The sequence below is a fragment of the Podarcis muralis genome, chromosome 5 (assembly GCF_964188315.1).
Source record: "Podarcis muralis chromosome 5, rPodMur119.hap1.1, whole genome shotgun sequence".
Lineage (NCBI taxonomy): Eukaryota > Metazoa > Chordata > Lepidosauria > Squamata > Lacertidae > Podarcis > Podarcis muralis.
Window position 1 is genome coordinate 68643517 of NC_135659.1, and position 26613 is coordinate 68670129.

Genomic DNA, 26613 nt, shown 5'->3' on the forward strand with positions numbered 1-26613 from the left:
TACTGGAACCAAAGTGAAATTTATTATGAAATATAGCAAGAGCCAAAATCACCAGTGAATCTAGAGTTAGGTGTTTATAAGTCAAATATACGAAAAATAAAAAATAAAAAACTTTCTGCTCAAACTGGTTTGATTTTTGAGTCAATGGCATAAGCTGTTATGGGCAGGGTTCACACAAGAACCTATGGCCCCGATCCAGCTAAAATTTGCCATGACTTAGGCTCCAGTCCTAAGCATAGGAGTAAATCCCACCAAAATCAGTGGAGCTTCCTTCTAAGTAGCAATGCACAAGATTTCACCCTAAGTCCAAATGGAAACATTGAGCCTTGAGATACAACAGATTTCTTCCATTGGTTTTAAGAACATACCCATACTGCATGATAACACATACTTCCTTTGATATCTTGTCAGGATGACTTTTTAGCAATTCTTTGCACAGGGTTGGCAGGGCTGCTGTAGCAAGAAGGCCCCCCCCACACACACACATTTTGAGGCATCCTGCACCCTTCTGCCACCACACACAGGTAGCCCATCTCCCTATCTCAGATACCAGAAATCTCCATTGAGGACAGCCCTGACCAGTTGCAGTTTTCTCACAAATTCTCTCCCTTCGAATCAGCCTCTTTCATCCCAGTGACGTCATCACCACTGGCTACCAGTCATGATGGCTATATGTTACCTCCAGTGTCAGAGGCAGAATGTCTCTGAATGCCAGCTGCTAGGGAATACAAGTAGGAGGCAGCTATTGGGCACATTTCCTGCTCATGGGCTTCCAAAAGGCTTCCGATTGGCCAGCGTGAGAACAGAATGATGGGCCAGACAGGCTTTCGGTCTAATCCAGCAGAGCTCCTCTTATGTTCTTAAGATCCAGCCATGTGGTGGCGTAACTGGTGGCAAGTAGATATACTAACTGTATGCAGTCACTGCAGGGTACATGAGTTACATGGTGAACCCTATTGTTATGGCAGATACAAAACTGAAGGAAAATCCAGAGAATGGGCCACATGTATTTCATACCTTCAAGGTTGCTGGTAGAACTTAAGGCTTTGCTATTTGGGGGCTAGAAGATACAGGAGTGGAAAGGAACAGAAGTGGATCGTGGGTAATATAGTTTCCATGTCATAATCGCCATCTTTCCCATCCACCAATTAGAAGCATTTTTTAAGTCACCAAGAAACCCCATCCAGGAAAAGGCACCATAGGCAGCTTGACTGATAGATACTCTTTGGCAGGCAAATGGCCTTGTGGAACAGTCTGAAACCAAGGAATGCAGGGTAATTTCAAGTGGTCCAGGCCCTTGATTTAAATGGAGATAATGTCCCCAGAGCAGCTTGTACAGTGACACCTGCAAGATAAAAGGAAGCATTAGGCTAGTGCAGAGCTTTCTGCAAGGGAGAAAGAAGGGAGATCTGGACTTTGAATCCAAGCCTTGGCCACCAGTTTGCATATATCCTACAATATTAGCATGTAGACTTCTTCAATAAATATCCGGGGGGGGGGTACAATTTCATTAAATATTCTCTCCAAATTATTATTAATTAAATGTATATCTCAGCTCTAAGGAGCTAGGTAGACCACATGGCTCCCCCAGCATTCCATCCTCACAAGAATACGGTAAGGTTGGTTAGGTTGTAAGACAGTGGTAAGTCAAAGGTCATCCAGTGAGCTTCATGGCTGAGGTGGGATTTGAATCTGGGTTTCCCAGGTCCTAATCTGACATTCTAACCACTACATATTGTGCAAATTTTAACTCATTTGGGCCACCTATCACCAAAAATCATGAGAACACATTTCTGGTCTCTCTCTTTGGGGTTACAAATTTGCAGTGTTAGAACTCTGAGAAACCCATGTTCTGATCCATTGGCCTGATGCTCTTTCAGCTCATCCTATTCCATGCCTGCTTGGGACCTTTAACATTATGGCCCCAGTCTTAACCTTCCAAATGGGCAAAGTGGTCTTTGTAGTGGATCCATATACAATCACTTCAAAAAGCATCCAGACTAAATCTTACTCTTGCTATTTCCATTATCAGCAAGATGGCAGTAGCACACTGAGGATGAGGGGGATTTTGTGCTGGTGCACCTGGAAGCAGTGGGTTGTATTCAATAACTTTTACTCAGAACAGACCCACTGAAGTGAATGAATCTAAGTTAGTCATGGCCATTCATTTAAATGGGTTCACTCTGAGTAAAAGTTAGTTGAATACAGCCCTAAGGGCAGCATTCCACCAAACAGCATTCCATCTGCAAGTGCAAGGACAATTAGCTGCACATCTAGGATCTGGCATAGATGTGGAGAGGGTTCAAGGGTATGCAGGGGGAGGGAGGAAAATTCCATTGTGCAAGAAGAAATGATTGTGTTAGTGGATCTATTGAGCTTGCTACTTGCATTATCATTTGCCCACATGATGAAGTCTACCCAGTTCAACTGAATTCGCTTTGCAATCAAAGTGGTTTTGACACCCATTAGGATCAGATCAAGTCATTTTGTGTCCTCAGGACTGACCTCCGTTTGCCCTTGCACTGGTTTTCCTTCAGGAATTATTAGGCCGTTTCTCCAACTGACTCCACTCCGCACTGTTCTCAATTTTCTGAATGTCCTGCAGGAAGACAAGTCACAGGCTCTTCAAAAGACTCCCCACATTGACATGTGGCTACCTAAGATTTGGTGGGCTAAGCTAGATACAGAGTTTGGAAAGGGAGAGTAGCTCCAAGCAGATGCACATGGTTCCAGAAAAAAATGGACCCACCACGCATGCCTTTTCCTGTTTAGATGCACTTCTAACATTATCACAAATACACCTGTTTCCAGGAGTAGATTCATGGTCATTGTGCTGTTTCTAGAGTGATGTGATTATGGCAGCCCTTTGAACAACTTTTCATCTCCTGTAGCAGATAACAAAATTCAGACGAAAGCAGGGTTTGGACTGGAATGGCACAAGAAACTAGTGAATTCACCGATCCTAAGGAAGCAGCCCTTGACAATCCCAAAAGTGAAACTAAAGAGGGCAACTCGAGTTCCTGAACCAAATAAGCACCAAGAGGGTCCCCCTCCCTTGCTTATAGGTTGGTGGCTGTAGCTGAGCAGGACTGTATGCAAGCAATTTGCCTCTTCTTGATTGTTAAACCCAAGTGTTTTCATGAAACAGATCATGCCTTGGTTCCTTCATCCTTGCTGGGCTCCTGAGTTCGACTGATCCAGAGATTGATGCGAGATGTGACGCCTCCAGGGATCTTCAAACTCTCCTAAATAACAAAAGAATAGAGAGTGCCGAACTGCAGAGTGGGGGAAAACAAGTCACTTATCACTGCCTTTCCTATGTTGGAGCATCCTCGCTGTGGTATGACAGGAAGAGCAGACTAGAGTTTCCAGCATGGGCAAGCAAAGCAAAAACAGCATGTGGCCCTGCTACAGAGGTGAATGGTACAGAGACTTGCATGGCATATCCCAGGGTATGGTCTGAAAGCACATGAGGCCACACCTTGCAAATGCTAAGCAGGTCTGGGTCATGTTGCACCCAGATGGGAGACTGTCTAAGAACCATGTCTATGCTGCCTTGGATTCCATGGCAAAAAAAAAAAAGGCAGGAGAAATGTGAGAACATGAATGAATGAATGAATGAATGAATGAATGAATGAATGAATGAAGATGGGGCCCTAATTAATTAGGATCATAGGGAAATAGGCAGCTGCCTTATACTTAGTCAAATCACAGGTCCTTCTACAGGTCAGATCACAGGATTGTCTACACTGACTGGCAACTTTCATCATGGCTACATTCACATCATGCATTTAAAACAGCCTTAGTTGACTTTAGAAGTCATGGCATTCCCCAAAGGATGCTGGGACTGCAGTTTTTCAAGGGTCTCCTAACAAGCCTCAGCTCCCTAAACAGACTACAGTTCCCACTGGATTCTTTAGGAGAAGCCATGACTCAAAGTGATATAACAGTGCTTTGAAGGTATGGTGCAGATGTGGCTATGGGCTTGGTGGTGCCATCTTCCTCCTGTTAAACACTCCCCACCACCTTTTTCTGGGTATCCCTTTTAGCTTTATGATCCTGACTGCACTTAGACCTTACCTTCCGCACAGGGGTGGTCATCTCAGCCCGGATGGGGACAGTTGCTTCAAAGATGCTGCGCTTGCTGGCCACACCCTCTGAAGGTGAATGGAAGTTTCTCCGAGTAGATGGAGGTAATTTAATTGACCCTGCTCTCTAGGGTCAAGAAGACAGACAGGAAAAATGAGAAGTTCAAATTTCAAGAAAGAACCTCTTCTTCTACTTAGTGCCTGGCAGAGAAACATCTTCCTCTCTTTCACTGGCTATTCTTTTGCTCCCCCCGCCCCCGGCCAAAAGAAGTTTGGGTTGGTTTTTATTAAATTTATTCATGATCCTCTCTTTCTCAGAGATACATTTTGGATACCTGTGTGATTATCCCTTATTACTTGGCCTTTTGATTCAGATGTAAATCAAGCCAAAGCTTCTTGAATGTCCATACCAGAGTCCCTCCCACATCATTTAAGAGCTAAATTACTCACGCCCATGACCCATCCAGAGGATGAGTACATAGTACAAAGACGTCATAAGCCAGGGTGCCTAAGCCACAGCCCATGGGCCATATGGATTTCTGGTGGCCTTCCATGTCCCTCAACAACTTGGCTATTGTACTGTATTTTTCTCAGCATCTGGATTCTCCTTCACTGGAGATTTTTAAACAGAGGTTGGATGGCCATTTGCCATGGATGCTTTAGCTGAGATTCCCGTATTGCAGAGGGTTGGACTAGATCAGCCTTTCTCAACCTGTGGGTCCCCAGATGTTGTTGAACTACAACTCCCATCATCCCTAGCTAGCAAGGCCAGAGCTCAGGGGTGATGGGAGTTGTAGTCCAACAACATCTGGGGACCCACAGGTTGAGAACCACTGGACTAGATAGTTTGCTTATCCATGCCTGAGTGCTAAGGCCCGGGGCTGGATCCGGCTCAGTCCCCTTCTAAATCTGGCCCATGGACGGTCCGGGATCAGCGTGTAGAATGTGAGTAGAATGTGTCCTTTTATTTAAAATGCATCTCTGGGTTATTTGTGGGGCCTGCCTGGTGTTTTTACATGAATAGAATGTGTGCTTTTATTTAAAATGCACCTCTGGGTTATTTGTGGGGCATAGGAATTCGTTCTTTTTCCCCCCTTCAAAATATAGTCTGGCCCCCCACAAGGTCTGAGGGACAGTGGACCGGCCCCCTGCTGAAAAAGTTTGCTGACCCCTACTCTCAGGGCCCCTTCCAACTCTACATTTCTATGATTCTATTATAGATCTATTGCTGAGCAGCAGGTGGTGCTGTTGAGCACTCCAGAACACTCATTAGTGATGGTCAGGGCTGGCCCAAGACATTTTGGCACCTTCCTAACCGCCATGCAAGCTGACTAGGACATTTTCCATGCTTGTACTGTATGAAGCATTCACCAGCAATAATTAGAATGATTTTTACACCTTTGCAGTACTGAGCATCTGGTAGAAATATTAATAAAGATGAATATTTCCACATTTGAACAGCACCAATCACTCACTAGCACGCCCCCAACCAGCATGGCAAATGGTCAGGGATGACAAGGCACTGAAGAGGTTGGATGGCCATTTGCCATGGGTGCTTTAGCTGAGATTCCTGTATTGTAGAGGGTTGGACTAGATCAGCCTTTCTCAACCTGTGGGTCCCCAGATCCAGTGTTGTGTCATGGTTAGAGTGTTGTACTAGGGCCTGAGAGACCAGAATCCAAACCTCTACTCAGCCATAGAGCACACTGGGTGACCTTGAGCCAGTCTCTTCCCCCCCCCCCCCAATTTCCCATGCTGCCTCTTTCCTTTGCAGCCAAGGAGTCCCTGTCTCTCCCCCTTCACTCAACTGTCCTTGGTCCCTTCACAGATTTTTCCTGTTTCAGGGAACTTCTGTGACTGCAGCATATTGTGCTCATCATTGAATGTACTTCCAAGATGTGCAAGCAGGGTGTATTTATTGAGGCAGATTAAATAAAGAATTTGTGAGCTGGCTAAATTGACATACAAGTTGCGGGACAAGGACAACTGTGACTTTAAGGAAGAATGGGAGCTTTTTACAAATTATCTAAAAAGACAACAAAATGAACTGGACTCCTTGGCAGGTTTCGAATAAACATACACAGATTTATTGGTTGATAACAGGGTAGATAGATAATGTAAGGATATGTATAATATAACATGCAGAGAATAATATGTGCTGAGAAATCAGAGAGAGGAGCTGAGGGAAGTCTCTGGGGGGGGAGGAAGGGTTCAAAGGCGGGGAGGGGGGAAAATAATGAATATGATATGTTTTGATAATTTGTTATGTTGAAATTGTTAATAAAAATATTTTTTAAAAAAGATTAAATAAAGAATTTGTGAATAAAGAAATCATAAGGAATAAGAAAACAGTAAGCGATGATGGTGGAAATTAATAAGGAATGTGAGAGTGAAAGCGGGGCAGGGCATATTTATTGAGTCAAATAAAATCAATCATTAATTAATTAATGGGAAATTAATAAAGAAGAGGTGGTAAGAGGCTCTTTTATAACTTTGGTCACAGCCACATTGACATGTTGGCCTTGAGCCAATGCGGCCCATGGCCTGAAAATGTTTAGCCTCCCTTGCCATAGGTCATGATCACTGCTTGTTCCAGTATTTACCTGCACAGCAGAAGTATATTTCTCCAGCTTCTCCTCCAGCTTAGCAGTGCTTGCTGGGAGCCTCATGCTGGCACTAGTGGAAAAGAGCAAATAACACAGGGTATGAACAAAAACCTTCCAAGATCCTGTAAGCAAGGAACAGTGATATTCATTCCCCAAGTGAAAGGTCACTGGAGCCTAATAAGTTGGGATCAATGCTCTGGAGTCCATTGTAAAGCTAAAATTAAATTTAATGCAAATTTGAAATGTCTGAAAACTAAGTCTTGAACATTTTTTTATTTGAAATGTAAGTTGGGAAGAAAAAAATAAATTGGGCATTTAAAAAAAAATGAGGGCAATAAATTAACACTCCCTAAATTAATACCACGGCATCTTCCCCCCCTTCTTAAATTCCAAAACACAGCCTCCATAGCTAGCACATTACCTACTGTTCGTACTAAAAACAAAATCTTTTCAAAAGCTCCCTTATTCTAGAAAGCAGAAACAACTAGTTTTGCCCTTCTCACCTCCTGCTTTTAAATATCCAGTTGGAATTAGAAATAGCAATGTAACTTAAACATTTTCATACTGTGAATTCTAACCACTGCTGATCAGAATCAAAGATTTCGTTCACATCAAGACCATGTCTGGGATACAACTGTTTTTACAGTGAGAAATGCAGCTTTTAAAAATAGATCTTCCTGCACTTAGCAGTGGATTTATGCAACCAAAAGAATGTGCGGCAAAGAATTTGGTCCACAAATCAAGAAGCTACAGAAGGGTGAGATATTTGTATCTTCTCCTACATACAAAAACATGACAAGCTTTCTGCTACCAATGGAATTTGATGGCTCACTCATCTCTCTTTAAAAAATAAAAACGCTGCAATATTTATTTTAATTTTTTTCTTTTCTTTTTACTTTTGTCTCTTTTTATAGCAAGAAACACTTATGGATACAGGAAGTGCAATGACTTTGTACTCAAGGATTTGAGCTGTGTACACACTGTGAATGGTCTTTAACTAAGTTATATTCAGAGTAGACCTATCAAAATGAGTGAACATGACTAAGTTGAGTCCATTGCTTTTAATGGGTCTACTCTGTGTATAACTTAGTTGAATACCACCCCAGATATTCAAAGCACATGACCTCCTCAAAGACTCATGGGAACTGTAGCTTACCCACCACAGAGCTACAATTCCCAGCACCCTTAACAAACTACAGCTCCCAAGATTCTTTTGAGGAAGTCATGTGCTTAAAATTTGCTCCAGGTGAATCGTGTGCATGCAGCCTTTTACAGCTAGAAAAGCATTCTACTCTCCAGCCCCCCGGTCTAATGTTTTCTATGCAGAACTCAAACAAATTCAATAAATATTTCAAAGGTCCACAACAAAGAAATCTAACAAAAGCTCGCAAGCCCTAAATGCCCTGAGCATCTTGACAAATCTAAAGAATTAGCTGAGCCTGATACCCACTTAAAGGTAAAGGTAAAGGGACCCCTGTCCATTGGGTCCAGTTGTGACTGACTCTGGGGTTGCAGCGCTAATCTCGCTTTATTGGCCAAGGGAGCTGGCGTACAGCTTCCGGGTCATGTGGCCAGCATGACTAAGCCGCTTCTGGCGAACCAGAGCAGCGCACAGAAACGCCATTTACCTTCCTGCCGGAACAGTACCTATTTATCTACTTGCACTTTGACGTGCTTTTGAACTGCTAGGTGGGCAGGAGCTGGGACCAAACAAGGGGAGCTCACCCCGTCGCGGGGATTCAAACTGCCAACCTTCTGATCAGCAAGTCCTAGGCTCTGTGGTTTAACCCACAGCGCCACCCGCGTCCTGATACCCACTTACCTTCTGCTTAATGTATCATCTTGTTTCTCTTTCCTGGGGACAACCTAGAGACACAAGAATTGGTGGTGAGAAATGGTGGTCTTTGCCACAAGGGAAGAAATTGAACTGCTAGACTAAACCTGCCAAGAAGATACCCTTCCAATGTGGACGGTTAAGGCTGGGCATGATCAGCCAAGCAGGGTGACTCTGAGCAATTGAATTAGCCAAGGAGCATAGGGAGTGGGCTGGCCACATATCCTCTGCTGTCCCTTCTATAGCAGGAGTGCCCAAACTTTTTTCAAGGAGGGCCAGATTTGATGATGTGAACATGTGAGAGGGCCGACCAAGGTTGCTGAGCTTTTTTTAGGATTTTACCCCAGGACATATACTGCCACGGGGGACAGATTAAATCAACTGGCGAGCCTGATTAGGCCCCTGAAATGGACTTTGGACATGCCTGGTATATAGAATAATGCACAAAGTGGTCTCTTGTCCTTTTCAAAGGAGGAGTATTTTCCTGCCTTGATCATGAATACCTACCCGGAATGAGATTGTCCTTGGGCTGACTCGTTTGAATGAACTACTGTAGGTAATCAGAGGTTGAGAGGTTAGTAAGGGAGCCTCAGATCCATCCTGACCAGAGGGAGAGCTTGCAACTTCTTCTATTTTGAGCCTACTTCTTTCTGCTGCCTGGAAAACAAATATGAATCAAGAAACCATCGGGTGGATTGAGAGAAAAGTCTGGGCTGATACGATAATGGCAGGGACACTTCTCTGAAGTGGCCCCTCAATTATGGAATTCATTTAGGAGTGAGATCCATCCTTCCATTTTCATAACAAGCCTTGAAGACTTATCGGTTGACTGTGGCATTTGGGAGCTGGTGAAGTAGATGTTTCTGTGTTTGCTGGTGTTTGCTGGGCTACTGGGAAGCAGTTTATGCTGGCTTTTAAGACAGGTTTGGGGGAAGTTGATGCTAAATTTTAAAATAGCTTTAATGTTTTATTTTATATGGATATTTTAAAGTTAATCAGTGTTTTGGGAGGCATTTTTTTAGCCTGAATGTTGGTCTACACATTTATGTGTATATATGAACAAATAAAATAATGTGAGATAGACTTTATTTATAGCACAGATGAACAACCTGAAGTCCCATCCTCGATTTAGCTAGCCCACAACGGCTGATGATGTCCCATTCTTCCACTCCATCAGAGTTCCTTCCTTTAAGTTTATTTACTCCTTATTTTTCATATAATCATAGAGTTGGAAGGGACCCTGAGGATCATCTAGTCCAACCCACTGCAATGCAGGAATATGCAGCCGTCCCATACGATAATCGAACCTGAAGCCTGGTGTTACCAGCACTGTGCTCTCACCAACTGGCTTCTCAATCCCAGTGCTGAATGAAGCTGACAACTGTGGAGACTCCAGTTCACTCTACCTCTGACTTGCACTGATACCCAATGGACATCTACTGCCTTTCCCTTCCAGCCCTTTGGCTTCCATTTCTTCCCTCTAAAATTCCAATACTGAGTACCTGTGGCCCAGAGGCAGCTGGAGCCGCTTCTGTGAAGCTCCTGACCCTGGGGTTAATCTTCACCTCAAGCCGGCTGATGCTCCTACGCTCCCAAGAAGCTCGCAGAGGCTGCTGTGTGGCCACCTCATTCTGGACTGCGGCCGGTCGCTGAACCTTGTGCTCCTTCAGTGCCTTCTGCTCCTCGCTGAAGACTGAATCCTCATCCACTTTGGGGTCCTTCTTGGGGTCCTGATCTAAGTTTTCCTGTTTCTCTGAGCTTCTCACCTTCTTTTCCTCACTCAGGTTTTGATGGTTTTCTTTGTCGGGCTCCTTTTGCTGAGCCAGGCTTTCACATTTTTCCACCGCGGGTTCCTTCTTCTCCTGGGGTGGTTCTGAAGAAGACTTAGCTTTCTTTTCAGCAGCTTCCTCTTTCCATTTCCTGGCAGGCACTGTCTCCTTTTTCTCCTGATTCACATTATTGAACATCTCCACTCTCCTCCTTACTCTGTCATCTGGCTTATTTATTACCTCTTCCAGTGTCCTCTCCTTTGCCGGCTTTGAGTTCTCCTGCCTGGAGGGCTTTACTTCCAAGGAGCCCCGGAACCTACAATGAAAAAAGAGAAAGGAAGCTCTCAAAAGTTCCCTTTAGAGCTCAGGAGCTGACATGAATCCCGGGTTATGGGTGCCCAATGGCACCCGCAAGGCTTCCCTGATCCTGTTCTTCCTCGCCTTCCCCAAACCCACACTAAAGCAACCAAAAGATTTCACCAGACTTGGAAATCAGTGGAATTTTAGTTCAGGCCCCAGAGTCAGAAGTTGTTTCAACCTCTGCATAACCGTGCAGAGTCATATACAAGGTGTGACTGGAAAGTTCGGTGAATGGTCACAGAAATCGGACAGCAAGAAATATTCGAACACACAATCGGCATTGGAAAGCTACAAAATGCTCACAGTTGTGTATGGAGATGAAGCTGTAACTCGAAAGACAGTGGTTTAAGCATTTCTGTGAAGGGCAGCAAACCATCAAAGACGACCCACAGTCTGGCAGACTGTTGACGAGCAGAACAGCGGCAAATGTCAACAGAGTTCGTGAGTTATTGATGCGGGATTGGTGTTTGTCTGTCCGAAAGATGGCAAAAGAATGGCATATTCCACGTGAAATCCTTACTGAGGTTACTGAGTTGTCCCACCCTCCATAGTCTGCCGATCAGGCCCCACCAGATTTCTTCCCCCCCCCCCCAAACTGAAATCCACACTGAAAGGGCACAGATTTCCCAACATTTCATGCATCCAAGCTGCTGTGACGGGGGAACTGAAAGCAGTATGAAAAGAGGACTTCTCCAGAGCTTTCCAACAGTTCTACGAACGTTGTCAACAGTGCATTGTATCAGAGGGGAGATACTTTGAAGGCCTGTAAAGCATGTATGTTCAAATATTCCTCGCTGACCATTCACCAAACTTTCTGTTCACACCTTGTACATTTTCCCTTGCAGTACCAAGCAACAGCCTCTAGAGCCTTGAGAGCTCTGTTTTTCCCTTCCCCGCAAACATATACCTATTTGGTGTTCGGCTGGTTGCATTCTGCACTGTGTTGGGGGTCTCCTCCTTCACTTCGGTGGTGGAGCTCAGCTGCCTGTGCCTCCGCCTGCGCTCCCTCTCCTGCTCTTCCTCATCCTCAGTACTCCATTGTTGGGCCAGGCTGGAAGGGAAAGGATGAGGGAGAGAGAAACAAGCATTATTGAGCTGCTGCTGACTCAGAAATCCTTGCACTGATGGAATGAGCTAGATGGATAATGCCCATAGTCACCCCAGCACTTAGATCAACATTGGAGGCCCTTCTCTGTGTCCCTCACCTTCCCACCAGAGCTACTGTAGGGAAGAGCATACAGGGAAGAGCTTTCTTGGCTATGGCATCACAGCTCTGCAATGTCCTCCTTGGAGAGGACTACCTGGCTCATCCTAGGCCTTCTCTTAAGACTAAGTTTTCATAGAATCATAGAATCATAGAATCATAGAGTTGGAAGAGACCACAAGGGCCATCGAGTCCAACCCCCTGCCAAGCAGGAAACACCATCAGAGCACTCCTGACATATGGTTGTCAAGCCTCTGCTTAAAGTCCTCCAAAGACGGAGACTCCACCACACTCCTTGGCAGCAAATTCCACTGTCGAACAGCTCTTGCTGTCAGGAAGTTCTTCCTAATGTTTAGGTGGAATCTTCTTTCTTGTAGTTTGGATCCATTGCTCCGTGTCCGCTTCTCTGGAGCAGAAGAAAACAACCTTTCTCCCTCCTCTATATGACATCCTTTTATATATTTGAACATGGCTATCATATCACCCCTTAACCTCCTCTTCTCCAGGCTAAACATGCCCAGCTCCCTTAGCCGTTCCTCATAAGGCATCGTTTCCAGGCCTTTGACCATTTTGGTTGCCCTCCTCTGGACACGTTCCAGTTTGTCAGTGTCCTTCTTGAACTGTGGTGCCCAGAACTGGACACAGTACTCCAGGTGAGGTCTGACCAGAGCAGAATACAGTGGCACTATTACTTCCCTTGATCTAGATGCTATACTCCTATTGATGCAGCCCAGAATTGCATTGGCTTTTTTAGCTGCCGCGTCACACTGTTGGCTCATGTCAAGTTTGTGGTCAACCAAGACCCCTAGATCCTTTTCACATGTACTGCTCTCAAGCCAGGTGTCCCCCATCTTGTATTTGTGCCTCTCATATTTTTTTTGTAGTGCAGCATTTGACCAATGGCACTCTGACAGTGGCTTTGTTATTTCTTCTGGCTTCTGAGAGTTTTGCTTTTATTCTGCCTTTGCAGAACTGTCTTCTAGGTCTCTTTCAGACAAGCTTTTCATTGCACATTCATCCTGATCTGTTTGCACAGCGCATCTCTGGGCTCAACGTAAACTGCTGGTTGTTGCATTAGAAGCCTTAAATGGTACAAAACCAGGTTACTGGAAAGCCACTTTACACCTCTATGGACCTGCCAAGATTGGCAATAGAGGCCTGAATTAAGGATCTGCCAAAATGTTCCATCAGTTTGTTGTGCATGATATACAGGGCCTTTTTTGGGATGACTAGAAGTGTATTTGACTCCCTCCCTGATCAGGCCTAAATGCCTGGATTCTCCAGTCTACGTTTAGATTGGGTGGGATACAAATTTAATAAATAATAATAATAATTAAATAAATTCACCGGTTGCTGAATTTTTATTTTTATTTTCTGTTGTTTTAATTAGTTGTGCTCAATTTCTGAGGTGGCCTTTTACCCTGAAAGGCAGTTTTAAATATATATTAAATAAATGTAGCTGAGGACAATAATTGCATATATAAACCTCTCTTTTCTTACTCAAGATTGGTTTTAAAAATTTCACATGACTCACACAAACACACACGAAACATGGTTGTCTTTGCTGTACCACATACTTTATATGTATTCTGAGATGGTGTGGTTACATGGAGACAGGACCCAGACCTACTATGAGGCAGAATGAGGCAGCTGCCTCAGACGGCAAATTCTGAGGAGTGGTCTGCCTTGCATTCCCTAAAATAGCTTGCTGCCCTAGCAGTGAGGCAACCTGAGGCAACCCACCTTGGGCAGCATGCACCACAGGGGCAGGAGATCCTAATCCAGCCTTGTCAACAGAATGCCCCCTTTTCACCAAGACTCTCTGCAAAAATGGGGTGTTCCTACAGAGCTGCTGTGTTGCTGCTGGTCTCCTTCCAGCCTGGTGGGATGTGGGCACAGATTGGGGGATGGGGAGGGGGGATGCATCAGTGAACATTTCTTGCTCTCCTTCTTTGTGCCTTAGCACACAACTGGGTGGGGGTGGGAAACCAGTCCCGGGGAAACTGTGATATGATGTGGCACCAGATTTCTCATGTCTACATTATATCTCCAGAGTTCCACATCTCCTGGGCACAGCTCTGTTCTCCAGACAGCTGTGGAGAGGCAGATGCATCAGAACAGGTTGTGTACAGGCTTTCATGAGCACAGATCTCTGTGTGAAAGCACCCAAGATTTCAACTTGTTTTGGTGGGCATTGCTGAAACTCCTGCGACTGAAATGGCTCCAGCTATCGACTGTGGCACTGGCGTGCCCAGCCCCCTGGCATTCAAGAAAGCTGCCACTCCTGCTATCACAGGGTGCTGGTTAATCATTATTGTGCCATGGATTCCACTGCATTTTTTTTACTTTCAATAAAAAGTTACGCTGTGTTGTTTTCCACTCTTGTGAGAGGGCCATGCAAATGGGGAAGTGGGGAATAAGCGGGGGAGGGGCGGGATGGGACAAAGAGGAAAGAAAAAGAAGTGTGTTTAAACCTTTGCACTGAATTTTTAAAATCCTATTGGAGCAGCAAGCTGCCTGCCTGCAGCCAGTAATGAAACCAGAAAGGGCAGCAGTCTGCTTGGAGTACACATCAACTTCTGTTCCATTCATGACTCATAGACCCTTCCCTTCTGTTGTTCGTAGATCATAACAAGAGAGCCCCACCCTCTTCTACAATCTGAGTTTCTCTCTCTCTCTCTCTCTCTCTCTCTCTCTCTCTCTCTTTTTTTTAGGAAGAATAAGAAGAGGAGGAGGAAGAAGTGAATTAACTGTGTGCAGTCGTACCTTAGTTGTAGAACTTAATCCGTTCTGGGAGTATTTTCGATTCCCGGAGCCGTTTAAAAACCAAGGCGCAGCTTCCAACTGGCTGCAGGAGCTTCCCACACTCCATCAGAAGCCATGAAAGCCGCATCAGACGTTAGGCTTCCAAAAAACATTCGAAAACTGAAACACTCACTTCTGGGTTTTCAACGTTTGGGAGCCGAAACGTTCGACAACCAAGGTACGACTGTAAAAAGGTAAAGGTAAAGGTACCCCTGCCCATACGGGCCAGTCTTGACAGACTCTAGGGTTGTGCGCCCATCTCACTCAAGTGGCCGGGGGCCAGCGCTGTCCGGAGACACTTCCGGGTCACGTGGCCAGCGTGTCAAAGCTGCATCTGGCGAGCCAGAGCCGCACACGGAAACGCCATTTACCTTCCCGCTAGTAAGCGGTCCCTATTTATCTACTTGCACCCGAAGGTGCTTTCGAACTGCTAGGTTGGCAGGCGCTGGGACTGAACGACGGGAGCGCACCCCGCCGTGGGGATTCGAACCGCCGACCTTTCGATCGGCAAGTCCTAGGCGCTGAGGTTTTTACCCACAGCGCCACCCGCGTCCCTAAGGTATGACTGTACTGTTCCTTTAAGCTAAGTGTTGCTGGACTGCTTTGCGCACCATCCCTGGTCATGCTGGGGTGGCCTTAGGGGAGTCATAGACCATACTTTCTGGAGGCACCTGCCTTAAGCACAGTCCAGCACTCAGTCAGAAATCCTGCCAGAGGCCCATGTATGAAAGCTTTGCCAGATCACTGTAAGTAGTAAATGTTTTATGTTACCAACACCTGCATCGATTCTGAATGAGGAATACATGCTGAAACAGATAGCACATTAGTACTACATCCATTCCATACACTGACAGTCCAGCAACAGCTTCTGCTCGCGTGGAGCAGGATCGATCATCCTGCACTGAAGCATTCCTGTTGGGACCATGGGGGAACCCAGCCAGAAGAGGGTTTTCGTCTGCAGTCTGCTCTGCTGCAGTTCTGCCATAGGCAAGCCTGAAAGTTGGCTGGCAGACACATTCCACTATAACAATGCGGTTCATCAGCATCCTCCATCAAAGGCTTCTGAGCCCCATCCACAAGAATGACAACATGGGAAAACGTTGTTCTTTTGCAATGAAAATGAAGCCAACTTCAGGTGTTTAGCCCGGAGATGTGAAGGCAAAGGTGTGTAGAGAGATGGGGTGCACGCATCCGCCACACCCTCAGCTTTATTGACATGCCCCCTCCACTCTCAAACTTCATAAGGTCAGAAGGTAGTTTGCAATAAATATTACTATTATTATTATTATTATTAGCTTTTTTCTTTTGCCATGGCAAGACGGATGAGGTGTCTTCTCCACTAGGATGAGATCTATTTCATAGTTTGTAAGCCATTGTTTCTACGTTCGCATCCACACTTTCAAATCAGCACGTGCAAACTTCATGCATATTTTTGTGTCCTCTTCTACAAGTATGCTTTTCCGCCCGGCTACTCTGCCTGGCAAGGCAACATGGCACAGCTCAGGCAAGGCCAGACTGGCTTGGAGGGCTACAAACTCGGTCCAGGCAGGCTGCTTCTGGGCCACCACCAAGAGTCATCTAGGGCTGCACATCACAGAGGGCAGCATCAGACTTCTCCACGAGGTATAATGGCTGAAATAAGAAAAACTGTGCACACTATGATACCTGCACTGGCTTTCAGTCACTGTGGACTGGGCTCCCATCTCTCACCCTCCCTACAACATGGCAGCCAAGGGTTTTTTTGTTTTTGTTTTAATGAATAAATGTTTCACCTTCAAGAGAGAGAGAGAGAAGGTGGTTTGCAAGCATGTTTCCCTGAAAGAGCTTGCAAGCTTCCTCACCATCAGGAAATTTAGTTTATCTGGGCTCATTGAACTTGTCAAGTTCATCAGGTAACAACAGCAAGAAAACTGTCCAGAGCTTGGTGCTAAACACACTAAGGTCAGTGGTTGGGGGTGAGGGGAGAGATGTCCAGTGAGGCTGGGAGCAGAGCTCATCCTTTTGCATACTTTTGCCCTCACATGTCCAAACTGAACTGCCCAAGAGCAATTTTGTTTCATGTTCACCACAGGTGCACTTTGGGAAAGTGAAAATGTTCCATACAACCTCACTTTTTATCAAAACCAGCAGAGGTTTTCCTATTTCTCTTTGCACAACTGCCTGGTGATTAGGAAATCCTTGCTAATGATTTTAAAAACATTGCAAAACCACTCCACAAGTGTTTTTGCAGCATATTCACTCTCCAGAGGTTTATATCTGTATATCTGATCATGACCTCAGCAATGCACAAGTCTTTGCAACTTCAGTCCCAATCCGCCAATAATAATTCATTTCAATGAGGTTTGTGCAGGACAGGTTCCTAGTAGATTCTGATCTTGCTGCCTTAATATGCAAGTCATCTGCTCACTAAGAGAACGATTCACAGCTCTCCCGATATTATTACAAATCGTACAGGTATTTGTTTACCAAGGAAAACAAGTACTGGAATGAAACTATGAGAATGTCTAGCCCATATTGTTGCCAAGGCAAATTTGCCAAATTAAACTGCATATGGGGAATCTGTAATATCATAAGCAAACAGTTACATCATTATGAGTTAATATATCATAATCCTGTGTGGTCCAAAGATCAAAGACTTATTAAGCCATGGTCTCACTTGTGGCCTCAGGCAAATATTCACCTCTCATCCTTAACTCCCAGCCTACAGTTCTGCAGAGGTGCTGCTGTGAAGATGCAGTGGATAGTGATGGAACATTTGGGGCAGAAGTGGGGGAGAAACAGATTAAAAGCAAATGCAAGGATGGGAGCTCCACTTGGGAAGAGCTGACACAGTGATGGCATTTTGCCAATCAAACCTCTTCCAAAGTTTTTCCTAACATTTTGCCAAAATCTATATCCTTGCAATTTTCACCCATTGCTTCTAGGCTTCTCTCTAGAGCAACAGACCCAGCCAGTGGACGCACGCACCACACCAGGCAGCTGAGTGGCTAGCTACGCAGCTAGTCCCAGCCAGCAGATTTTGGAACTCTTGCAGCAGGTAGTGTGTTGAGCTTAATAATAGGAACCTCTAACAGAAGTATTGCCCTGTCCACATTTCACTATCACATCAACAACCATACCATGGTAGTCCTTGCCAAATGCTTTGCTGAAATCAAGATATACTATATCACAGTGATTGACTAAACTATATAAAAAAAGATGTGGTTGGTCTGGATAACCTAGATAACTAGACCTGAATAGCCTGGTTCTCTTTGCAGTGTGTATTCAGTGATAGTGCATCTAAATCTAATGCCACAATTTCCTAGCCTTAACTACCTAAGAAAGTTATTGGTCAGATATATAAATGGATAGTTATATCAATGAAAGCTCTTATTTAACTTCATATTTTTAAAAGTGAAGAAAAGGACTTTGTATACTGAAAAGTGATGTACAATTAATATAATATTTAAAAAATAAAAGATTGAAATATTGCCACTTATCATAAAACACTTCAAAATAGCAAATTCCCTTTGCTATCTTTATTGTGCTAGCTCAAGCAACAATCTAGAGACAATAGACCTGTTTCAGCTAAGTTGTTGAATGAGCCTTGACTCATGCAATTGAAACTTCCCCCCTTGGGTCCCTCTGGACACCTTAAATCTGCTCTGCAGGGTTAGAGGAAACCCAGAACATGTTTAGGGATGGAGAGGACATGCAGGGGGAAGTCCTATTATATGGGTGACCTCATTCCGGTCATGCACATCCTACCTGATGCTACATTGAATTCCACCCGACAGCCATTGGAAGGAATGCAACATAGCACTAAAGGGGCATTGAATGAAATGGGAGAAAGCCCCATGGTGCTAGTACTTCCACTTGTAGGGCTCATTAGCTGAATCCTTCCTCCTAGAATTCCCATTTTTGTCCCAAGGGGAACTACAGCTGAGACAATTGACTTGGCCAAGGTAGAATGACAGTCAGGCAAAAGTAGAACCTTAAATCAAATTCAGTTCCCTACTTCATGACACTAACTCTCACTCAGGTAGGACTTTGGGGAAGAAGTCCTTGGCCCCACTCAGCAGGAATGACAGTGGCAGTGGTGTGGATGGGGAAGGAAGGGGCTCACCACATTTTGAAATAGGTGAAGTAATAGACGTTACCATCTAAAGGGAAGGGACCCTGTAAAACTTTTCATTCCAGAGCCTAGAATAGGGATAACCAATGAGGTGTCTTCCAGTTGCTGCTGAACTACAACTCCCATAATTCCTGGCCATTACCCATACTGGCTTGAGTTGATGGGAGTCCAGTAAATATGTGGAGAGCTCCACATTGGCTATCCCTAGTCTCAAATCGCCTAACCAACCACATCATTGACTCTCACTCACCAGCTCCTGCCAATATCTGAATAAAACCCACTCACATATTGAAATATACTCAAAGTCCTGCAGTGATTTCATGCTCTTTATTGCAGCTTGTAAAACAGTGATTGAATTTCCCCCAAAACCTCAGGCCTTTATATACATTATTTGCACAATGAGTCCCATCTGATTGGCTGATTCTGCTTCCCTCCTGGAGCCTGATTGGTCCTCTCTTGCAGGCCAATCAGTTGTTGCATTCTACGATCCTACCAGCCTAACAGGCTGATTAACTTCCTCCTGGAGCCTGATTGGTCTTCTCCTGCAAGCCAATCAGTTGTTGCATTCTAGGATCCTACCTACCTGCTTCTTCTAGATCCAAGCTTAGTACATAACACATATAAATCATACATGTGTACAATCTCAGCTTGGTCAGAACTCTGCAATAGGCACATACACAGCTGATGCATGTACAGAGGTTCTTCTCAGAACTTCAGATGAACAGGCACATTTTGGAATGGGGCAGGCACTATACCAATTTCCTACATGCCTGAATTCAAGGAATGTCTTAAAATGTTTTACCTTTCAAAACATAAATTAAAAATCTGCATTATATTGAACAGGAAAATATGTGTTAAGGGACATGGGAAACCCTTGATTGATATTAAACATTTTGACTGGTTCACAGATGTGTTTTTTTATTATTATTATTATTATTATTATTATTATTATTATTATTATTATATACCCCGCCCATCTGGCTGAGTTTCCCCAGCCACTCTGGGCGGCTCCCAATCAAGTGTTAAAAACACTACAGCGTTAAATATTAAAACCTTCCCTGAACAGGGCTGTTTGTTAATAAATCAGAAGATGTAACCAATGCTGGACAGGAAACTCATAATTGGCTGTGTGAGTTTGAGCAATTGGAATGCATTACCAAGAACTGAAGAGCTAAGGAAGGGCTTTCCTGTCAAAAATGTGTTTGCAGCCATTGTCCAAACAAGATACCAAAAGAAGGCAAGATGCAACAGGAAATCAGGCACATATTAACCACTCCAGGAACAAGACTTAGTCTTCCAAAGTATCTTTTCTCCTTCCTGTTTTGAAGCCAGACAATGCACAGCTCTTCCTTTCCTTTATCACAAATATAAAAGGAAGGAAGCTGAGAAGACACTGCTCCCGCCTCCCCTCACCCAGTTACATACCGTACAGACCACCTAGTCCCCAAGGTGTCCTTTATATACCACAGCACCAGGATTTGAGATTTCTCCTGTCTTCCCTCAAACTCCCTGTCTTTCAAGTTGTTCTAGTTGAGATTACTGTGCATGTCCCACTGAAGCATGTCCCACTTTGCGCTCAGGTTCCATCATTGCCAGTTTTGTCATTTTTCTTTTGTCAGTTCAAGTTTGAGGTCACGCAATCTTCTGGAATCCCCGGTTTTTATTTTATAGGAGTTCAACCAGGATCATTACATAGACACTTATTTGACATCTGAACAGCACACGCCAAAAGAGTTGCATACACATGTAGCTGCCCTCCTTAAACACTCATCATCTTGACAGCACTTAAATTCCCCTTCTCCATTTTTTCTTTGTGAGCTAGAACCTGTTCTCCTCATACTTACCCCATTTGCCCTTGTTATGTTTGCATTATTCAAAACAAAACTAACACCTAAACAACACAAACAACTTTGATCACTGCACAGGAAAAAATATTTCTATTGCTGCATTACCTGGAGTTGGACTATGATGGCCCTCAGGGTCCCTTACAACTCTATAATTCTATGATTTATTTAATACATTTATATCCCACCTGTCCTCCAAGGAGCTCAAGGGGGCATACATGGTTCTTCCCTCTCCCCAGATATCTTAACAACAACCCTGTGAGGTAGGTTAGGCTGAGAGGCAGTGACTGGCCCAAGGTCACCTGTGAGCTTCATGACTGAATGGGGACTAGGACCCCAGCCTCCCAGATCTTAGTCCAACACACTGCCTATTTTTCTGTGTTATTTCTATCCCATCCTCGGCTCATGTCGTTGTTAGCATCTAGTCTACTCACTTGGGCAATATACATGGGGTTCTAACTCTTCCCACCCATCAGGTTGCCCTGCCCTATGTGTAGATAATACAAACGTTGTGATTACATGTGAAACTCCCAAAAGATGGGGGTAGTCTAGGTCATCACTTAATTGAAATTCCGCCAGGCTTGACATTACATCACTCCTTGGCATCTCACCAGCAACAAGGAACAAGAAACAAGAAGGTGTGGAACTCTGGGGAAGCTAAAATTTTGGGGCATACAGATGAGCAGATAACATCCTTAAGATTGTCACATGAATCCTGACTCTTAATTTAGGTTGTCCTATTGTGCCATAATCAGAGATGTGATGAATGAATAGCAAGGACATGACAAATGCTCTCACTTCCATCAGACTAGAATTAGGGAGAAATCATCACTGGACCTCCCTCCAACTCACTTCATCATGCATAGGTATGCTCAAGACCTGTGATTATCACCTGTAAAGTTAGTGTGCACAAAGACTTAAAGGGGGGGATTTTGAATATATTTTAATATCACTGGGCAGAATTCAGTCAAAATTAAACACTGCAAGTCCATCCACTTCAATGACAAAGTGCCTAAATCCTTGCCATTGAATAGAACTAGAAACTTCAGATGTATTCTGCCAGTTCTTATTAAATTAACCCTAACCGACTACAACTCTCATCAGCCCTGATCATTAGTCATGCTGTCTAGGGCTGATGGGACTTGGAATCCAGCGACATCTCCAGGCTCCAGGCAGGACAAGGCTGAACTAAGCTAGAGATTTTCAAATGGTTGAATTTTGCACACATAAGAGCCACACAATTTCAGTTATATAATCCATACAAAACCAATCTCTCAATTAGAGGAAATGAACTTCTGGGATGCAGCTGTATTCTTTGATGGTCATAAACCACATGCCAGTGAGAGGAAAAGTCACAAACACGGGAACAAGTATCAAAGCTTCAGATTCAGAGGAAATATCCTGTTCACAAGTTATGCATTTGCTCCAACATTTCTGTCTTAAGTGAAACATCCACCAAATGGGAATCCCGCCTCCTTTGTAGTCACTGAGGAATGGCCAGCTCATTACTTTCTGGCAGGTCTATGGCAGGCATAGGGAAACTTGGCCCTCCAGATGTTTTGGGACTACAACTCCCATCATCCCTAGTTAACAGGACCAGTGGTCAGGGATGATGGGAGTTGTAGTCCCAAAACATATGGAGGGCCGAGATTGCCTATGCCTGGTCTATGGAGACCATGTAAATTTGGCTATTTGTGATTCTTATGTACAGTTTGTGCCAACACACATCAATTTACACTTGACCTCTTCCCACCTTCTTTATAAAAAGCCAAATGTGTGAACAACAACTGCAGGCTACCTCTTTCTCACCAAGGCTACTGGATCCTAAAAATTTCTCCCTACCATTCAGAAGCACCCTGGCTCCATGCTAGAAACCAGAGCTAAGGGTTGCACATCAGTGTCAGCCTCAGGGATCTGCTGGAGTCAAGTGATTATCAAGTAGTTGCTACAATACACTCAGACCTCCAAGATGAGGATAACTCTGTAGCAGGTACAATGACCTCTGGGACTTCATATGTCTAGGCTTTCTCTCCACCACCAGTATATATAGACACGTCTCTGTCAGGCGCAAATGCCTTATTCCTAAGATATCAGAGCAAAACAGGTTCTACTGTATTCATAATCTGGTATCGTACATAAGATACCACACCAAATATATCACGTGGTTGTTTTCACATCCTTCCTTAAGTTTCCTTCCCTACTTGCAGCACTTCTGGAATGAGGATTATAACACAGGAAGAGGGGGAAATAGACCATGCAAACTGGTTGGGGAGATCCGTGATCCATGTGGCTATGACAGCATCATCCATTTTCATGACACACCAATGAATGCATTCTCAATAGGGCTGGGAAACATTAATCACTCTAATTATTGGGAGAATAACAATGACTTCCTTAACTACCAATTTAAAAACATGGATTTTTAATTAGATCTTAACCATAGGTGTTCCATTTAGACAAGGGCGTTCAGTTCCGCTGACATTGTCGTGGACAATTTGTATCTGGGATGAGCAATCATTGCCAAGTGCCAAAAAAATATTATAGAGCAGGTGGAGGACTCTGAAATTTTCTTGTCTTGCAGTATATGTGAACCTGCAGCACCAGCCAGTTGGTAGCAACAACAGGGGAGGGCTGTTGCCTTGATGCTCGGTTTGGAGGCATCTTGGAGGCACCTGGCTTGATGTTCTGGGGAAAAGGATGTTAGACCAGATCAGAGATAGCCAACATGGTGCTTTCCAGATGTTATCGTATATCATATCATATAATTGCAGAGTTGGAAGGGACCAAGAGCATCATCTAGTCCAACCCCCCTGCAATGCAGGAATCTCCTGCCTAAAGTGGGTCTCAAAATTGTGTCCATGAGATTAATAGTCTCATGCTCTGGTGACCATTGGACTACAGCTCCCTTCATTCCTGGCCATGCTGGTTGACTGGGACTAATGGGAGTTGGAGTCCAGCCACCTTTGGATGGCACCACATTAGCTAGTCTTGGACACGTTGGGCCTTTGGTCTGATTCAGAGGGCTCTTGTGGCAGTCCCCAAAAGAAAGGCTGGAGGTTCAAAACAGGACCATGGTCTAATCATGGCCCAACTCTAGCCCATATCAGTTTGCCTGTCTATATGTATTTGTAATATTTCTGTGCCGCTTTTGGGGGCAAAGCCCTTCCAAGACCAAAAGGCGGTTCAGAGATGGAGCCAAATGTGTGTGTGTATTCATTCAGATAGCAAAATGATTTTCCAAAGAGTGCAGGAAGCCTTGTAGTTGGGAATGGATGAATCTGTCAATTTCAATTTCTTTCCGTTTCTCATTTTCCCAACCTTACACACAGTTCTCCAATTTCCACATCAGTTTGTGAAGTCCTCATGAAAACTCAACAGTATCTTAGCGTGAATTTCTCCTGATATCACGATGTTCAGTTCACACATTGTTTTGGAAAGTGAAAATTAGGTAAGCTCATTTTTAATTACAAACTGAAGCAAATTTTTCCCCTTGTAGTATTCAGTCAGGAAAAATCATTAACCTTCCCCAAATAATCTCCAGCTGCCACTGAACTATTATGATCAATTGATCAGTTAGATCAGGTTGCCAACTGACTTAAAACTTGCAATCAATGGGCCTGCAGCTTTCAAAAACAGCTTTGTTTGTTTGGTTTGGTTGTACTTTTCTCTGAGGGTGGTTCTTGGGAGTTCCTCTGCCCCAGTGCAAAAGCCAACGAAGCCACTTGCTGGACTTAGCCCAGGAATCAAATCTTACTTTGATTATTAGCTCACTAGGCGTGTGCTGCAAGGTACTTTCCTTGGGAACTAGATCTGCTCGTTTGATCATCACCACAGAGAAAAGGCAAAAGCTCAGCTCAAATGTGATGTGTTGCCTGAATGATCCACAATGTGATGTTGGCAAAGGGCTGCCCATGATGCCATGTTATATTTTATTGGAGTGGAGCGGGGAAGGGGAGGGTCTTCACTCAAACTTCAAGCTTGGCAGTTAAACACTGAAGACAAGAGACAGGAAGAAGCTCCCTTGCGGTCCTGCCTTAAGTGGCCCTGGGCAGGTTGCTATCCCATAGTCTCAGCTGTAAAATGGGAGAAAGAGTGGAACTGGCCCGTATTATTTTGCCACCCCAAAGAGCAGCATCAATAAATCTAAGAGGTTCATCCTCTGCATTGCAAGTAATGCTTGGACATACCGGTTGGGTTGCATCCTGCTTCCTTTGGCCAACTTGTGATGAAAGTTGAATTGTGACCCTGAATAATGTGTCATTGCTTGGAATGGCTGTGCAGCCCTACATAAAATCTAGTTCTGGTTCACACAACTATGATTATCACTTGCCCACTCTAATATGAAGTCATAGGCTGAATGTGTGAATGAACTATCCCAGCTATTAGACAGAACCACTATAGCGCATCAAATCAAGACAATTGTGTTTTTTAGTGGAGTCAGTTCACACATTCAAGCAACCACTGAGGACTGGGGTGACATATGCATGCTCGCTACCTGATAGCTGCAACACCAAGTTCAGAGATATAACACCACAGATACAGCTTTCATACTCTCCTCATTTCAAACTGGGACACTCACCCAAACAATGAAACATTAGTCCATTCATTGCATGAGTTTTAGGCAATCAATCATTTAAATCTCTATACTATAGCATGTGATGGATGGGTGGTGAAAAGTTCTAAAGGGAGAAAGGCACACTTTCATAGAATCATAGAACTGTAGAGTTGGAAGGGACCCTGAGGGTCATCTAGTGTCCAACCCAATATGCAGATGTCCCTTATCAGGATCGAACCTGCAACCTTGGCATTATCAGCACCATGCTCTAACCAGCTGAACTATTCTGTCTTTCTCAGCAGGCATCAACCTAGAAAGGGTAATCCCACTTTCTCACGCACAGGAGAGAATGCTTCCTTAAAATGCTACTCGCTATCTGGAGAATCATCATCATCATCATCATCATAATCTGGCAGGGAGCATCTTTTTAGTCAACCAACATGTTTAAAATCCCTTCACCTAATGGTTGGATTCTAAGCGATTAACCAACTCCGAATGTGCAGCCCCGCTTCCACCCTAACCCAACTTCGCCGTGGAGTCAGTTCCCACAATCCGCGGCCAATCCAGCAATCGCCTGTAGCGAAACCACCCAGCCCTGTGCGCCCGGGCAGAGATGCGAGTCCGCCCCAAGAAGCATAAGTTTCCACCCCACACTGGCCTCCGGCGAAAAGAAAATGTGAAGCTCCGTTTGTATATTAAAGGGGCTACTAATCAACTAATTCTAATCTGCGCCAAGGGACCATCCGCCTCTAAGGACATCCATGCGCAAGTTTTGCTCTTCTTCCCTCGGAATCCTTACAGCCCAGAGGATTTCCCCGCTGCCCTCTCCCTGGCAGGATCCCAAAGAAACTCTGCCTGCCCCCTGCCCCTCCTCCTCCTCCTCCTCTCTGGCTGTCCAAGACCCCTCCTTCCTTCCTTCCTTCCCAACCCGGGGGGATTCCGGCTCAAGGAGAAAGCAGCACCCACCTGGAAAGCGCAGACCAGTTCTTTCTGCCGAAAGCCATGCTGATCTCCTCCGCTGGGCTTGGCCGGTGGCGGTGGCTGCTCGCTTCTTATTATTTCCAAGGCGCTTGCAAAACTTCCCGGGTCATCAAGGCAGGAGCGAGATCCTCCGGGAAGAAGAGCACCCCGGTTCTCACGAGGCGGAGAGTCCCGCTGCGCTCGCCCGTCCCCTTCCTGCCTCCTCCGCGCTGCGCTGCGCTGCGCACCTTTCCCCTGCGGTGCCACCCGTCGACTGCCGGGCCGCCTGCATCACATGGTGCTGTTATCTACCTTGACAGGCTGGGAGCTGTAATTTGTCTATTAGCAGCACCTTGCAAAAGGCACCCTGCGAGGGTGGGACGTGACCCAGCCTGCGCACAAAGGCAGCCATTCTTTGGTTGCCCGGGCTGGGGAAGAGTTTGAATTCAGCTCCACGCTAGGGCCAAGGCGCCC

At 44.8% G+C, this 26613-nt stretch overlaps 1 protein-coding gene across 1 annotated transcript; it reads right to left on the reverse strand.

The window, feature by feature from the left end:
* Positions 1–26613, reverse strand: LAD1 (ladinin 1). Its single transcript, XM_028734624.2, has 10 exons — positions 26146–26613; positions 11565–11708; positions 10031–10613; positions 9036–9185; positions 8517–8560; positions 6692–6764; positions 4081–4215; positions 3156–3245; positions 2506–2599; positions 1–1345 (listed from the first exon to the last, which is right to left on the reverse strand). Exons 1-9 carry the CDS (start codon positions 26181–26183, stop codon positions 2534–2536), a joined length of 1323 nt encoding a protein of 440 aa, XP_028590457.2. The 5' UTR covers positions 26184–26613; the 3' UTR covers positions 1–1345; positions 2506–2533.